Source organism: Lutra lutra, chromosome 15 (genome assembly GCF_902655055.1).
Source record: "Lutra lutra chromosome 15, mLutLut1.2, whole genome shotgun sequence".
Classification (NCBI taxonomy): domain Eukaryota; kingdom Metazoa; phylum Chordata; class Mammalia; order Carnivora; family Mustelidae; genus Lutra; species Lutra lutra.
The window spans coordinates 69195516-69212246 of NC_062292.1; the positions used below are offsets into that span (position 1 = coordinate 69195516).

Here is a 16731-nt window from a genome sequence, read left to right on the forward strand (position 1 = left end):
GCGCCCCTGCCTGCGGCGCGCCCCTGCCTGCGTCCCCGCCTTCCCAGCTCCCTGGGGAGTGACGGGCGGCTCTTGTTCCTCCAGGCCGCGGAACGAATTGTCCCGGGTCTCCAAAAAGAACATCTTCCTCCTCTTTAAGAAGCTCTGCTCCTTCCGGTGCCGCAGGGACCTGCTCAGACTGTCCTATGGTGAGGCCAAGAGAGCCGCCCGAGACTACGAGATCGCCAAGAACTACTTCAAGAGAAGCCTGAAGGACATGGGTTACGGGAACTGGGTCAGCAAGCCTCAGGAGGAGAAGAACTTCTACCTCTGCCCCGTGTGAGGGGCCAGGGAGGGGGACACTGGTGGGCTGCAGCTCTCCTCGGCGCGTCTGTCTGGAGCCGTTCCTTTCCTCTTTTCTTTTTCCGGCAGAAGCACTCCAGTGACACCAGGAACTGGGGTGTCCCTGTGCCCGCCCGCCCACCTGCCCCCTGCCCTCTCCACCGGGAGGGAGGCGCATCGTCCCCTCTCGCCCACCACATGAGCCCCCCAGCTCAGGCCCCTGCTTCCACCCTGTGTGTTTGCCGCACCCACGTCTCGGCGTCTGGGTCAGGCCAGGCCGCGCCGAGTCCGGTCAGGGCTGGAGGCCTCTGTCTCCCTCTGCCCTTGGCGATTCCCTCCTTATGATCATTAGGTTTCTCCTTTCCTCCTCGAGGGCGAGAGGTGACTGTCATTCGGTGAAACAGGTGTGAGGACAGGGCTGACGAGCGTGCTCAGTTCATCGCCAGGCCAGGCCGTTGGGAACCGCAGGGGGCCCTCGGTGACCTTTAGGTCTTGCACTTTAGCCAGTGGGGGGCTGGGCAGCAGGGAGGGCTGGCCTCGGACTCGAGCCCACTGGAGCCCCGCAGGGTGACACCAGCCACCCCGCCACGCAGACTGGCCTCATGGGACCACCGCCCCTGCCATCCTCCAGAAGCATTCCTGGGGGGTGTCCTGCTGGCGGGGACACAGACCCCAATCCCCGGCAGGGAGAGGTCCTACACTGCGAGTCCCCTCTGCCCTGATAATCAGGACTGAGAGGATGAGCAGAAGAATCACGCAGGGCCGGGTCTCCACACCGCTCCTCCCTCCCTCGTGACCGTGACACAGTGGGAGTTGGCCGAATCATGGGTGTGTTAGTTTTTAAAAACTTCATAAATGTTGGTTCTTAACTGCTACAGAGAGCCTAGAAGTACACAGATTTTAAAATCAGATTTAGTTTTTCATTTACCCAAGACTTCTCTGCCAGAGAGTTCCAGAAGGGCAGGCCTCGGGCTGTCGTGGGGCGGGGGGGGGGGGGTTCTGCAGAGTTGACACCCTACCCCAGTTGAAACCACGTGAGGTGGAAGCCTGTCTGCACCCCCGGCCAGCTCCCTGGAGCTCGGCTCTGCCCACGCCAACCAGACCTGAGCCCGCCTCTAGATGACCCCTCGGTCCCTGCCCACTGACCAGGCCAGGCCCTCGGGTGACCGTCCTCCCACCTCGCGCCCCACTCACTGCTGACGAGGCAGCCCATCTGGACCCATCTCCCGCAGTACGTACCCGCACACTCACACTCCATTCTTGTGGCCACTATTCCGTCTGTGCTTCTGACCAAAAATTGACCAAAATTTAAACAAAAAAAACAAGTGTTTTAGAAGGATACTAAAGAAGTCTGAGGAACAGCCAAGTGTCCCAAGGAGTTGGGCGGGACCAGGGCCTGTGTTTGGGGGGTAGAGCCTGGCCCCCCCCGCTGGGGCACCCCACCTCCGACAGGGAGCCCCAGGGTCGGCCTCCGCTGCAGGAAGGGGGCCCACGGTGCCCCCAGGACAGAGCCCCCCCTAGTGCTCTACTTTCTTGTCTGATCTTTGTCTTTAGCAACCAGAACGCCCGTCTTCCTTTTTTAAATGGTCTTTGTAGTTAATTTGTCCGAACTGTGGCTGTTGTGCACTCTCCGAATAATCACTTGTGACGCTGTCGCTGCGCGAAGCTACTTCCTTGACTCAGGAGCGACTGTGCCGGTCTGGGTCCTGGTGCGGCTCCAGGAGCAGATGGGAGGGGCCCAGGCACGGACTCGGCACGGGGGGCGGGGGGGCTGCCCTGGGGTCCTCGATTCGGCTTTGATGTGTCCCTTGACAACCGTGACTAACCATATACATTCCTCGGAAATAAAGAGAATCTGAATTGTTAGGACGTCTCTAGTCGTGGCTTCCCCGGGGAGGGAACATGGGGGCAGAGGCGCCACAGGCCTGCGGTTTCTGGGGACAGAGCCCCAGCCTGACACCTTGTCCTCGGGGCAGCAAAGCCAGCACATCCCACAGCACTCGCAGCCCTCGTGCTCTGCTGGGGCGTCCGTCCCAGCCCCTGCCCCGAGCAGCAGGAGGTACGTGTATACCGGGGCTCGGGGGGCCCAGGAGCAGCCGGGCCGTGGTCTCCGCGTGACTTCCACAAGGAATGCGCCCCCCCCACACTGCCATTCCTGCCACAGTCTCTACCACATCCGTCCGACCTTTTTAGAAGCGCTGTCCTCCCAGAGGACACACAGTCACTGTAGAGCCTCCTTCCCCATCCGTGACAGATGGGACAGCTGAGGCCAGGAGGGCCAGTGACGAGTTAAGGACCACGGCTGTGTGTGGGTGTCATTCGTGGTCCTCCGAGACCCAGGGCTGAGTCGGCTGGACAACTTCTGGAGACGGGGAAGGAGATGTCCCCCTGCAGGGATGTATGGGGAACCCCTCAGGCCACTCTTGCCCCCCATCCCCGCCGGAGGGAACTGTACCCAAGTCTTCAGGACACAGCCCCTTTCACAACGAACGCAAACGCCAGTCCCCGAGCGGAGGGGACGAGCCGTCTCCACTGCCCACGCAGAGGGGCTGGGACACAGGTCTGCCTGTGGGAGGGTCATCAGCTGGTACTGTCTGTTCCCATCACCCTGCCTTCCTTCAGAGGCCACAGCTGAGCGCCACTGCCGGGTTTGGGACCAGAGCAAACCAGGGTTCTGGGGACAGGTGTGGCCTCCACATAGAACACAGCCTTGACCACCCCGTGCCCACGCTGTGAGGAGACCCCGGCCGACCCTGCCTCTGAGCCTTGTTTCTCCAGCCCTGCACCCCCCCATGGTTCCCAAATGTGCCAGACCTGACCACCAGATACAACAGAGAGACAAGACAGGTTTGGGAACAATTTTCTTTACGAGAATCTTGAATTCCTAAGGGGTCCGGCCTGAGGCGGGTTAGACCAGTGCAAATACTCTGGAAGCACAGAGAAGGGAGGCCAAGGCTCGTGTGGGGGGACGAGGGCTCTGAGCGCGTGGGTGAGGCATCCTAGCGACAGCTCCTAGACCTACAGTCCCTCAGGAGCCGTGTGACACTCACGCTCGGAAACATGCGGCCAATTCTCACCCCAGCCTGGGCAAGTGACCGGCCGGCACCCGCTGGGCTGAGGGATGACGTGGCCACGGCCCCTAGAAGCAGAGGCTGAGAGGGAGCCGACTGTACTCTGGCCGGGGACCGACTCAGAGATGCCCCTTGCTTTCCCACAGCCTGCGCCATGGCCCAGCTGTGCAGACGGCTCAGCTGAGCAAGTCTCCTGTCGCCAGGGGCCCTTCCCTGCAGGCTGTCCCCGGGGCTGGGAGGAGACAGAAGTCGGGCCCAGATGCTGCCCAGAGCAGCCCCTGCCTTTCCCCTTCCCGCAGGCATGGCCTTCCTCTCCCATTCCCGAAGGTGCGGCCTTCCTCTTCCTCTGCAGGGCAGGGTGGCTGGGAGACCGCCTTGCGTTTTCGCTAACTCCGCGCAGGACGCGCCCGGCCACCAGGACACTGCTCTCCTGCTGCAGCAGCCCCTAGCGTCAGGGGCGGGCGGCACGCGCTGTCCCTACTCCGGGCAGCGTGGTTTGCAGATGGAGACGATGCCCGCCCGCTTCCCCAGCGGCCCCTCCCAAGCCCACCTCGCTCAGGCTCCCGCTCCAGGGTCTGCACCGCCCTCTCCAGACGGGGCACGGATTCTCTGCAGAGCCGGCCCCCTACGGAAGGGGCAGGGAGCTTCCCCGACAGCACCGAGGGAAGAGAAGGAACGATGCTCGTCCCAAGAGTCCCAGCGCCCCCAGGGCTTGAACTGTCCCCACAAGGGGCATCACCTCATCTGAGCGGTGGGCCTCCTCCCTCCGCCCCTGCCCTCTCCCTCCTGCCGCTGGCCTGGTCCCCTTGGAGTGGGAGGCACCACCCCAAAGGACCTGCCCAGCTAACCCGGTCCCATGCGACCTTCTGTCGCCGTGGCCTCAGTGGGCTCTGCTGTCCCCAGGTCACCAGCGGGAAGGAGCAAGGTCAGAGCAAGGGGCTTTCCTGAGTCGCAGCAACCCCCCTCCCCGCCTCCCCGGGGTCTCCTTACACGTCAGAGGCTCCGGGGGAGTGGGGAAGCCGCCAGCAGGACTCCAGCACCCCCGGTGCCGGCAGGCTCCACCACTGGGCAGGAAGCACTCCCAGTGGCCCAGGCCACAGCGAGGTGCCCAGACAACCAGGAGCCGGGCCTCGGGCTGGCACCCCACCCGCCAGATGGACGGTTCCTTTCCGGTTGCTCTTCGGGCTCCGGGATGCTCCCCCCACCAGGGCTCTGACCCAGCAGCAGCTCCAGCTTAATACAGACACCTCTGTTTGCTGCCCGGGAAGAGGGGTCTCCGCAGGCTAAGACACCCGCTGGGCCAGCCGGGGACACGCGCTGAGGCACACCTTGCCCGGCGGCTGGCGGGACATCCACAGCCAGGTTGGGACGAGATCAGCCCCGAGGCCCCGAGGGCACACCGGTGTCGGGAGAAGCTCAGCCCAGGAACCGGACGCCGCTTCCCTGAAGGTGCTCGAGGGAACCACGGCTGTCAGGCCTGATGAGCGGCCTCTGGAGAGCCCCCCCGGGCCACGCTCCTCCAGTGCCAGGTCCTCAGACCCACAACTTTGCTGCCAGGGCTGGTTCTGCTCCAGGGAGAGAGAGGGGGGCTGTGCGAGGTTCTAAGGGTGGTCAGGCACCCCCCCCCCCCCGCTCTGGCCACCCCCACACTGCACACGCTGCCAGGGTCCGCCCAGAACAGACTGGGCTGCTTCCTCCTCGCTACTGTCCCCACTCGGGAGACGAGGCCGCCGACGCCCAGAAAAGCAAACGGACTTGCTCGCGGCGGCTGAGCAAACAGGTGTGAGCCAGGACTGGCATCCAGACTGAGACCGTCTGGTCCCGCGGCGGATGCGGTGCGTCCCCCTGAGTCGTCGGCACTGTCCCCAGCTCTGCCGCGCCCACACAAGCAGGGCTCCAGCCGGGTTCCAGAGGACAGCGTGGTCTGTGTCGGCCGGCCCTCTGGCTGCGCTGCACAGACGGCCCCCCCAGGGACCGGCCACCTGCTGGCGCTGAGGACAGGCCAGGACCACAGAGCAGAGCCAGTCACGTGGCAGGAGTGGGGGCAGGACGTCCATCAGAGGTCTGTCTCCTCGGCTAAGAGCCCAGCCGGTCCCTGGGAGCAGCGTCAGGACACGGCCTCCACAAGCCCACGGGACAGAAGCAAAGGCTGTGTTTCTAGGGAGCCGGTGATGGTAGGTAGGTTTGGCCCTGGCCCAGCTCAGGTCTGGGGGGACAGCCAGGCAGTGCTGCCTCCCTCCCTCCCGGCGCCCTCTGCTGTGGGCAGAGAGCCTGGAGCTGCTGAAAGCCAACACCTTCTCTTCTCTGACTCCAAAGCCCTGCTCCAGTCAAGTGGGGAAAGACCACCGGAGACCCTGCGTTTGTGCTGGAGGACTTGGCCCTTGGGCTTCAAACAGGGCACCGGAAGGCTCCAAACTCAGGGGTCCAATGCCCAGCTGGGCCGCCCCACCCGGCCAGAACAAGAAAGTAAGTGGGGGGATGTCCAGGGGTGCAGGGACCTGGGGCTGGGCTCTGGAACCCATAAAAGCAGGGGGCTGCAGGGCTGGGCTGGAGGGCCCCCAGGGGTCTGGCCACAACACCAGGTAAGCCCTGGGACAGACCCGCCAGCCCACGGGCCATGTACGTAGGGAGGGTAGGCCCGAGTTGGGTCCGGAACTGCTGCGTCAGGCCAGCACGCCATGTCAGGGGCCCTGGGACTCTGCCCTGTCTCACTTCCCTCAGTGTGCCCCTCACACTTCCCTCACACTTCCCTCAGTGTGCCCAATATCTCCACACCCCTGCTCATAGCCCACATGCCCGCCCAGCCCCACCCCCACCTGGCTGGGGCCCTCCAGGGTTGGCTGTCTGCTGAGCGGGCGGGGAGGGGCTGCAGTAGGGGCGGGAGAGGCGGGTTGGCACCAGCAGCCCCCCACCTGCAGCCCACTCGTCCCTCCTCCACCTAAAATGACCAGACCAACCGAGCACGGAGGGCGAGGTGGAGCGCGGAGCCGGCGGCCTCACTTGGAGCTGGGGGCCGAGCGGTCTGCCTGCAGGAAGTGGGCCGGGGCGTAGTTCTGGAAGAGAGGCTGCAGGAACATGCCGACCGTGCCGAAAACACAGACGAAGACGAAGATCCAGAGGAACAGGCGGTCGATCACCATGGCGACATACTTCCAGTCCTCACTCACCTGCGCAGGGCACAGGCCGGTGTCAGTCACATGGTGCTGGACAGCGGCGGGCTGGGGACAGGCAGGTTTCACAACACACATGCACACACGTACACACATGTACACACACACGCATGCACACACGCACCTCACTCCTCTCCCTCCGTGACCGCACGACTTTTCCAAAGCATGGCTCCAAACTTGCCTGCTTAGAAGCCTCTGGTGGCCCCACGGCCTTCAGGGCCCCTCCAGAGTCCAACTTCGGATTCAAGACCTGCCCATCTTATCGTCCTTTTCCACCCTCTAACCCAGACTTATCTGCTTTCAAGTCTCTACGCCTTTGAGTTTCCTTTGCGTCTAGAATTCTGGTCTGCCCTTTCTCTGCCTGGTGAACTCCTACACATCCTCTAAAGCCCAAATCAAGTGTTACCTCTTCTCTGGAGTGATCTTTCCCGTACTCCTGCTCAGAAAAAACCACTGTCCTCTCTGGGCCCCCTCAGCAGGTGGCCACATCTCAATCACTGTGTTTTGACCACACTGCATCGCCATGTCCATTTGCACACCTGCCACCCACCCCCACTCCAGCCAGCCGCGAGTTCCTAACGACAGGGACCTTATCGATTCACTTTGCAATCCCAACCTTCGCAACACAGTCAGTGCCAGTAAACTGCTGGTTCTGCAGGCCCCTCCCTCCGGGACCACCTGGGGAATGTAGCCTGACAGCACTACCTCCAGCGCACAGGCCCCAGAGGGGAGGACTGGCTCCCAGGTGGGACCAATCTGTCAGGAAGAGGATATGGTGTGGGTCTGACAGCTCTCAGGGGGTCTGCCCCACTCAGGCCAGAGTCGGGGCCCTTGCACACGTTCATCCAGGGGCCGGGAAGGAGGCCGCTTGCACCTACATTGGGTCAGCCACTGAGGAAAGGACTTGTTCACGCCTGCACCTACCGTGGGCCTGGCACCGGGCCAGGCACAGAGGTGTGAGCAGGAGCCAATGCTGTGGTTTACCATCCAGAAGCAAGAATGAGATAATTACCCTGCTAGATGCTGATAAGGAAACAAACACCTGAGACAGAGAACCGGGGGAAGACACCCTTTAGGGTGTGGTCTGGGATGGCCTCTTTTTTTTTTTTTTAAGATTTTGTCTATTTATTTGAAAGAGACAGAGATCACAAGCAGGCAGAGAGGCAGGCAGAGAGAGGAGGAAGCAGGCTCCCTATGGAGCAGAGAGCCCAATCCCGGGCTCAATCCCAAGACCCTGAGATCATGACCCGAGCCGAAGGCAGAGGCTTTAACCCACTGAGCCACCCAGGCGCCCCTGGAATGGCCTCTTTGAGGAAGGGACACTGAAGGTCACACTGGACCATAAGAAGGCGCCAGCTGAGGCAGGAACAAGTGAAGAAAGAAACAGTCACACAAACCCAAAGTGAGGTCCTTCCCCCAGCCGGCACCCGGCAAAATGTTGATGCCGTGAAAAACAAAGCGAAAACCTGTTCCAGACTGGAAAAAAGAAAAGGATCCAACCTGAGATCCTGGACGGGGCAGAGAGCGCAGCAGTGGGCACCAAAGCTGGAGAAGTTTTGGGGTTTTTTGCTTTTTAAGATTTACTTATTTGAGAGAGAGAGAGAGCGGGTGCACGGCAGGGGCAGGGAGCAGAGGGAGAGAATCTCAAGCCGACCCCAAGCTGCCGCAGAGCCAGATGTGGGGCTCCGACTCATGACCTTGACATCACGACCTGAGCCAAAACCAAGAGCTGAATGCTTAACTGACTGAACCACCCAAGTGCCCCCAAACCTGGAAACCTTTTTTAAGATTTTACTTATTCATTTGAGAGAGAAAGAGCATGAGTAGGGGGGAGAGGGAGAGAAACAGGCTCCCCACTGAGCCTGGGGAGCCATGGGAGACCAACATGGGGCTTGATCCCAGGATTCTGAGATCATGGCCTTAGCCACAGGCAGACGCTTCACCATCTGAGACACCCAGGAGCCCCTGGAAAACTTGTAATATGTATTTTATATCAGTTAAAGATGTTATATGGATTTTGAATTTCCTGGATTTGATCATTGATCCTGGATATGCAAGACAACATCCCTATTCTTGGGACAGACACACTGAAACATTTGGGATAGAGGGTCACGACCTCTGCAACCTGGGCCCACACCCGGGAGCAAATATTAACAGTAACAATACTTGAAAAAAATTATCTATTTGAGAGAGAGCAGGGGGGAGGGAAGGGGAGGGAAAGCTGAGCAGAGACCAGGGAGGGGTCCAACCCACAACCCTGACATCATGACCCGGGCGGAAATCAAGAGTCGGACGCTTAACAGACTCAGCCCCCCAGGAGCCCCAGCAATAATAGTTTTTTAAAAGGAAAATGAGAATAACGTGTGCAAACATCCTGAGGCACACGAGGCTTTGCTTGCTTAGACCAGACAGCGGGGGGATCCAGTGACCTGAGCCAGGGAGGGAAGGCACAAGGTGAGGGGACAGCGTGGGTTTGGTTGGAGGACAGAGCTGGTTCAGGAGACTCTGCCCGGGGCCAGGAAGAGCTGGGGAGGGGCATGCAGGGGAGCAGCCTGGAGAGCTGAGGAGAAAAGAGAATCTCCTGGAGGGCGGGACTTGGGTGGTGGCGGAAGTGAGAGGGACAAGAGTCAAGAACCACTCCAGGTGTTTGGTCTGAACCCCTGGGTGGACGGTGACGCCATTTACCGTAAGACGGGGGGACTGTAGGGGAAGTCCGCAAGGGAAGCCAGCCGGCGGTGAGGCTGTAGATGGAGCACTGCGGCGTGGACGTGCGAAGTTGGAGCTGCCAGTGCGGCGTCCACGTTCGCCACTGCACGGACCACCGAGCACGGAGCACTGAAGCCCGGAGCCCCAGGAGGGCTGCGGCAGGGGCGGCGGGGGCGTCTCCCGGGCCTGGTCCTACCCTCCGCGCACGGATCTGCGCCTGGCGGAGCCCCGGCTCTGGATGCCCCCAGCTCTGCCCTCCCCGGAACGGAAACGCCAGGCTCTGAAGCCCCCAGCCCCACCCCCGCACGGAACAGGGCTGTCGCCTGGCCTGTCGCCTGGCCTGTCGCCATGGCAACCACAGCCTCGCCACAGCCTGGAGCGGCCGGTACGGAAGGCTGACCGCCGGCCCGCAGTACTCGGCCCTTGCGCGGGCTCGGGGCTCCCGCGTCCCCCGCTCTGGGAACCCCCTCCGCCTCCACCTGTCCCTCCTCCAAAACGATCTCACCAGGCCGTCCCAAAGGCGCAGAAAGGGGATGTGGACGTGCGCCTCTGTCCCTCCCACCTTCGACCGTCCCCAAATCCGCCCCTCGTGGGGCGCGCGGGGGACCCCCCGGAGCCCTTTGTGCTGGGAGCTGGGACCACCAGCCATCAGCGCAGACTCGGGGGGAGGGGAGGGGCAGCAGGGGTTGGGCCTCTCGGGGTCGCGGCCACTCGCAAAGCCTCCTCCGCGTCCGGCCGCGCCAGCCCCCGCGGCTCCGCCTCCTAGAAGCCCGCCGAGGCCACAGCGGCCGCGCCCCACACTCGCGACAGCCTCGCGCGCCACTCGCCACTCACGCTCTGGTCGTCGTCCTCGCTGCGCACGTGGTCCGCGATGAAGCGCACGCCGTCCACCGCCGCGCGGAGTCCGCAGCCGCCCGCCCCCGGCCCGCCGCGCGCCGCCCCAGAATACGACTCCCCGGGGGCTTCCCGGAAGAGGAGGGCGGCCGCCTCGCGCTCGCGCTGGCGCCGCCGCAGACGCAGGCGCTGGCGGGCGCAGCGGTGACGCGGCTGCTGCATGAAGAGCAGCGCGGGCAGCTTCTCCAGGAAGACGACCTTGACCCAGGGCGCCATGGTGTGCGTGCTGGGCGAGCGGTGGTGCACGTTGAGCACGCACACGCTGGTGACGATGGAGAAGGTGACGAGCACCATGGTGAACATGAGGTACTTGCCGACGAGCGGCACGTCCAGGGAGGTGGGCGGCACGATCTTGGAGATGAGCAGCAGGAAGACGGTGAGCGCCAGCAGCACGGAGATGCACAGCGTCATCTTCTCGCCGCAGTCGGACGGCAGGTAGAAGACGAGCACGGCCAGCGAGGTGATGAGCACGCACGGGATGATGAGGTTGATGGTGTAGAAGAGCGGCTTGCGGCGGATGACGAAGTCGTACGTGATGTCCACGTAAGTGGAGTCGTCCGGGTTCTCGTTGCGCCGGCCGGGCAGTGCCACGATGTCCCACTCGCCGCTGGGGGTGAAGTCGTCCAGGCTGGCCACGTCACTCTTGAGTACCAGGTCGATCTCTGTGCGGTCGTATGTCCACGAGCGGAACTTCATGGTGCAGTTCTGCTGGTCGAACGGGAAGTGCTTCACCTCGATCTTGCAGGCGCTCTTGTAGATCGCGGGCGGCAGCCAGAAGATGCTGCCGTCGTAGGAGACCACGGCGTTGGAATAGAAGGACACCTCATACATGCCGTCAGCACTGCCGATGGACGAGCAGGGTCAGCCCTGGCTCACGCTGTTCCCGCGCCCCACCCGTCCACCCAGCGCTGAGCGGGAGGAGGGGAGAGCCAGGTCTGAGGGTAAGCATCCAGGAGCATGGAGAGGTGGGGCAGGAATTGAGCAGGAGGGGGGAACTGGGTGAGTTGGTGGTCAGGAGGTCCCTGAGGCCTTTTGGAAGCTGAGGAGGGTGGGTGACGGGCGCGCCTGCTGCTTGTCCTGCACTGTGCAAGCTGGTTGCTCCCCAAGGCTGGCGGAGAGGTTGGGAGAGCCAGGGAAGCCAGAGTAAGGAGCCCCAAGCAATGAGAGGAACGGGTGCAGCGGGAGCAGGAAGGGCACCCACTAGTGATAGGGGATCTTGAAGGAGATGGGATTTTTGCTGGAAAGGGGATGGAACCCAAAGGAGACACTGGGGCCTCCAGGTTTTGATCCTGAACAATCCTCCAGGAAAGCCTATTCCTGAATCAATAGGGCCCTGGGGCTGTCAATCCTTGTCTGTATCCGACTGCTGCTTCCAACGGTGGGACTCGGATTTGGAGGGGAGGGAACTGGCCATGGCCCAAATCAACCTGGAGTCCTTTGGGTTCTCCACATTACACCTCACTAATCTGGGTCTGTCTCCTGCATAGAGATTGTGTCTGTGCCAGCGAGAAGTCCCTTCTGCCCCGCTGCATGAGCTCATTTACTTTCCCTAAGACCCCATCCCTCCCAGAGCACTCCTGTGGTCTCCTCCAGTCTTCCCATTGCTCCAAGGCCACCTACTTGTTGTACAGAACTACATCTGGGAGCCAGATGTGTTTGGACGGGAGCCGAACTTTCTTCATGTTGTCAAACTCCTCAGGCTTCCAGGTGAGCCGATAGTCCTCCCACTCCTGGGAAAGGGAGAGAGGTAACCTTACAAAGCTGAGGCTCAAGGTCAAGGATGGGGGTGGTGGTGGTTCTGGCTTGAGGAGGCTTTGAACATCCATCCCCTCCCCACAGTGACTTCTCTGCCCAGCAGATGTGGCTGGCAAGATACTTTCTCATTTAATTTGCACATCTAAACCAAGATATTAGAATCTACATTTTACCAATAAGAAAATGAATCTCGTAGAGGTTAACATGATCCGAGTCACAGCCGGTGAGTGGAAGCACCACGCTTCCGGGCCAGTTGTTCGGCTCTCCAGAGTCTGTACCTTTCTGCCTTTTTTGAGGAGATTAAAAGACGGGAAAGCACATGCAAAAAACCCAAGGAGGGAAGAGCAGAGCAGGGGTGCGGACTGGGGCAGGACGAGCACTAACCTGGGTCAGCCAGACATTTGTGGTCATGATCTGCTCCCGCTCATGCTACAGGGAAGAAGAGAAGCTGTTGAGAAGGCCGCCCAGCCTGCAGGCCCACCCCAGCCACCCACGGTCCTTCCTATACCTCCCCGAGCCGGGGGGCTCCAGAGAGGTAATTCTGGCTTTTCTGACCTCAACTGGGCAGAGTTTGGGACCTGCACTCACCACACTAATGAGCTGGGCCAGGGACACCATGAGCTGCACGGTCACTAGCTCAGAGCCATTGGCAGCCGGGCGGATGAGCTTGTTGTACCGGGAGGGGTCCAGGAGGTGTTCCACCAGACGCTCCTCTGTGTCTGTACCCCAGACTCCTGGGCAGGGGGGCGGGAGGCAGGATGAAGGAAGTAGGCAAGGAGGGCCCACCTAGCATCCCACTCTCCTTAGGCAAATGGGGCAACCAGGCCAAAACAGGAGCTTCCCACCACTCCATCCTAAAGATACAGCAAAATGCTTCAGTTATTCCATGAGGGCCCCGCAGAGAGAAATTCTTCTCTGAGATCACCAACCAGGGAGACCAGACAGCCTCACACAGATGTCTCCAGACTAAAAGTCCACTCTATAAGGATTAGTGGAGACCCACTCTTCCTGCAAGCTCTCAGGCTGTGGTTTCAAAAGACTTGAGATTTCTTTTCCTTTTTTTTTTTTTTTTTTAAGATTTTGACAGAAACACAGCAAGAGAGGGAACACAAGCCGGGGGGAGTGGGAGAGGGAGAAGCAGGCTCCCCGCCAAGCAGGGAGCCTGACTCAGGGCTTGATCCCAGGACCCTGGGATCATGACCCAAGCTGAAGGCAGACACTTAAACAACTGAGCCACCCAGGTGCCCCTAGACTTGAGATTTCTTGCTTTCGTGGTTTCTCCTTAAAAGTCCCTGTAGTTCAAGGAGGGTTTGGGATGGTGGGGAGGGTGCCCCACCTCAGCTGGGTCCATCTCTGTACACAAGTAACATTATGCACTTCCACCTGTGATGTGGGCTGTGACCCCACTCCACACCCACCACCTGGGTTGGAGTGGATGGCTGGGCTGCCTGTGCTGTGGATCTGAACATGTATCCAGTCCCAAATTCCACACATAGGGGAGCCCACCTCCCGTGAGATGGCATGCAGGTGTGGGAAGCTTGTTTAGCTGCACAATCCCTTTGTACCCGCCCCTGCACAGACTCTCTCCCCTACGGCTCTGCACAGATGTACCCCCAGCCCTCAGAGCTCCTTCCTGGTGGCCCTCAGCCTGGCAGAGCACCTTCCCTTCCAAGCCTTCCATCCCACCCTACAAGAGAGTTGAGAAGGGCCACTCTTGCCCCTGTGGAGTGGCCAGAATCGGGAGCCCAATGTAGGACACAGGAAATGATGCCAAGGGAGGGTGCCCATCCAGGTAGAGTTCTGGAGATAATGTTTCACGGGAAGTCAATGGCATCCGGTTCCAGAGTGAGCCCTCCTGCCACCCCAGAAAGCCTGGGGAAACCGCCTCTCCCTTCCCTCCCCATGCCCATACCCTCCCCACCGCCATTGCCCGGATCTCGCTTGCTTCCTTGCATCGCCTACTCCTTCCGGGATGTCCTCATCCCTGCGCGGTCGCCCTGGCGTCCCCCTGCAGGCTCGTCCACCTCTGGGGGTCCCCCTTGTGGCCTGGAGCCCGGTCCTTACCTGCGCGCAGCCCGAGGAGGCCGAAGCCCAGCAGCAGCGCCGCGGGGCCGGAGCGCCGGGCCATGCCGCGGGCGGGGTGCTGTCCGCGGTGCTGAAGCCGCGTCCGCGCCGCCGGAGGGTCCTGCGCTCCCGGGGCTGCGGCGAGGCGGGGCGGCGGGCGGCGGGCGGCGGCGGAGGGAGCCGGCTTCTCGCTCGCCCCGGCCGGAGCCGGCGGACGCTTTTCCGGCTGCTCTTCCAGGGAACACAACGCGGACCGGGAGAGGGAGGAGTCTCCGCCCCGGAGGCGGAAGCGCCAAGCCCAGGAAAAGAGGGGGTCCCTGGGTGGGACGTTCGTTGCTCAGCGGGTCACCGGACGGGGGCGTCCTGGAGCCCCGAAGTTGGGGCAGGACCTGAAGGACTCTGAGAAGGGCGGAAAGAAGCCGCGCCAGTAAGACAAATAGGTCACGACCCGCTCAGCGCAGGGGGGCCGAGGGCCCGAATGAGGGGCGGGCGTCGGGAGCAGTTTCTGGGGCTCCCGCCCTCCTTGCTCGCTCCTACCAGTCCGCATGCTCCCGCTTCCTTGGAAGGCTCAGGGAGAACGCCTTTAGACCTTTCCGGAAAGAGAGAGGGACTGTGGGTTTGCTGTTTCTCAAAAGCAAACAGCTTTGGAGTCTGGAAACAGAATCCGTCACCTGTCCCCTTCTCTACCTCTACGGACTCCCTCGAAGGCCAACCTTCCTGCCCTCCCCGGGGTTGGGGGGGGGGGTTCTGAAGAGAGGGCAGCCTTCAATGCTGGAAGGGTAAGTGGCTCTGCTCCCCTCCCTTCCACTCCAGTCTTTGGCTTTTGTGCAACGAAGGGAGCAGAGGACCGTTTCTCAGAGGCTCCAGAACGAAGCTTACCTACAGGAGAGCTCACATGAGCCAGAGGGTTCGCCACTTGATGACATCTTTGACCATGAAAGCCAATTAAGTCCTCCTTTCTCTCTTGGGTGGATCTTTGTCACTTACAACCAAGACTCCTGACTCAAGCAGCCTTACCATACGTCCAGCTCCAAGTCCCTCTCTGCCTACTTTTTCAACCCCATCTGGACCACTCCACCCGTCCACGCTCCAGCTTCCAGTGAGGCCTTCCAGACCGTGAACACTACCTGCCCCACCCCTGCCCCATCCTCCACGGTCCGGGGCGTTTCAACAAGCCGTTCCCTCGACTCTCTTGTCACCTTTTTCCCCTCAACTAGTTAACTTTGAACATTTGACAGAAATGTCATTTCCTCAAGGAAGCTGTATCTGTCCAAGGACTAAGACAAGTGCTCTGCTGTTTGCAAATGGTGTCCAGTGGCTGAAGGAACCACGCTAAAGCAGTGGTTGCCTCTGTGGCCAGGTCCTGAACCAGAACAGCGCCAGGCTTGTCATGAAGGCTCAACAAAGAAGAAAAGGGGCTAGTGTAGGCCTGACATCTTCTAGTGTGTATGGGAAAATTCCTTTTAAAGTTCGGCTAAACCTTCTTCAATACCCAGTATCATCACACTCATTTGGACATGAATTATACTGTGGTTTAATTTAAGATTTAAGGAAATCAGGATATTTATTTTTCTTTAAAGTAAAATGTTACCGAGGTCATGGTTTCCAAGAAAAAGCTCCCTCCACCAGCCCATTGCCTTGACACAACCAATGACTACTTTCTCTGTACCAGGTATTAGCTGTTCTGTCCATAAACGCCCTGTGTCCTTTATAACCCTTTCTTCTTATCACCTAATACTTGATGTTTTAATCAGCTGTTGCCTATTACTCTCAGTGATGGCTTATACGTTGGCTTCATACTGCATGGTCTTTTATAAATTTTTGATTTTGTGTTTATTTTCATTACAAATATGGTCTATGTTTATTGTAAAAAAATTAAATACATAAGTAATCCAAAATAAATAAATAAATCCAAGAAACTGCTATTTAAAAAAAATAAATTAAAACTCAGCTAAAAGGAACATATTTAACACGTCCTCAGTTCCTGAAATTGAAGGGCGAAAACAAGACAAGTACCAGAAAAGAAGTGGGTGGCCAGGGGCCCGTGATGCACGTGGCAGTGGGCACAGACCTGCACCACAGGCTCCAGGACCAATGCCTATGTGTAACAATCTCCTGAGAATTAAATCTTGGAAGTGAGACAAGGCATGGAGAATAAAGCCTTAAAGAAAAGAGAAGAAATGTGCGCAAGCATTCCATTTGGCGGAAGGGTTGGAGGTGGGAAAAAGACCCAGCTTCAACAGCCCGGATCGATGTTGGCTGAGTATCTGCTGCTTTTCAAGGATGTACAGGTGTTGAGGATACAGTGATCCAAGCACCCGGCCAATAAGGAGGTCACAGTTTGTCGGCAAAGGCTTACTGCTCAGTGTGATAGGGATGTGGACAAGGTGCTACAAGACGGGGAAGGTCATAGTGCCCAAGCTTCTGCGGGAAATGCAGCCGAAACTGAGATTTCCGAGAGGAGGAAGCCGGCAAGACAAGGTGGCTTAAAGGTATTTCAAAGTCCTCAACAAGAGGGCCAGGGTGCTGTGCACGAAGATGTACTTAGGACTCAGGTTTTTCTCTTGGTGGATGCGGGGTGACTGAGGAAGGCTGTGAGTGTCCGCTTAAGAAAATCTCTCCAAAGTGGCTTCTTATTTCTGGGATGACGGACTGGAAGGGTCCTGTGCTTGCTTGAAGCCCTGTGCTGCTCCCCTTGGTCTCTGTCTTCTCAGATTCCCCAGCTTTTGCTCCCAGTTTTTTATTTTAAG

At 59.8% G+C, this 16731-nt stretch overlaps 2 protein-coding genes across 5 annotated transcripts in view; one reads left to right on the top strand and one right to left on the bottom strand.

The window, feature by feature from the left end:
- Positions 1-4143, top strand: part of ADAR (adenosine deaminase RNA specific) — a 24024-nt gene extending 19881 nt beyond the window's left edge. For 2 of the 3 annotated variants that reach the window (XM_047705165.1, XM_047705166.1), the window contains exon 15: positions 85-2187. In XM_047705165.1, the coding sequence (XP_047561121.1) occupies positions 85-322 (238 nt within the window). In that variant the 3' untranslated portion in view covers positions 323-2187. Of the gene's footprint in view, positions 1-84; positions 2188-4141 lie in introns of those variants that run through there. The other variant, XR_007123095.1, reaches the window with a different exon arrangement.
- On the bottom strand, positions 1871-14643 carry CHRNB2 (cholinergic receptor nicotinic beta 2 subunit). 2 transcript variants are annotated; one of them, XM_047705169.1, is made up of 7 exons: positions 13982-14643; positions 12506-12651; positions 12302-12346; positions 11783-11892; positions 10285-11003; positions 3074-3078; positions 1871-2429 (listed from the first exon to the last, which is right to left on the bottom strand). In XM_047705169.1, the coding sequence occupies exons 1-7, from the start codon at positions 14043-14045 to the stop codon at positions 2196-2198; spliced, it is 1323 nt and encodes a 440-aa protein (XP_047561125.1). In that variant the 5' UTR covers positions 14046-14643; the 3' UTR covers positions 1871-2195. The 2 variants fall into 2 exon arrangements, with proteins under 2 accessions (XP_047561125.1, XP_047561124.1); XM_047705168.1 differs by lacking the exons at positions 1871-2429; positions 3074-3078 and adding an exon at positions 6203-6559 and having other exon boundaries at positions 10103-11003.
- Positions 14644-16731: the final 2088 nt, after the last annotated feature.

Excerpts from the sequence above, each read along its gene's own strand:
- CHRNB2 (XM_047705168.1), bottom strand. The coding sequence starts at position 14,045 with ATGGCCCGGCGCTCCGGCCCCGCGGCGCTGCTGCTGGGCTTCGGCCTC. Across the intron at positions 12,347-12,505 it reads TGGCCCAGCTCATTAGTGTG|CATGAGCGGGAGCAGATCAT; the intron begins GTGAGTGCAGGT and ends TCTTCCCTGTAG. Across the intron at positions 11,893-12,301 it reads CAAATGTCTGGCTGACCCAG|GAGTGGGAGGACTATCGGCT; the intron begins GTTAGTGCTCGT and ends TCCCTTTCCCAG.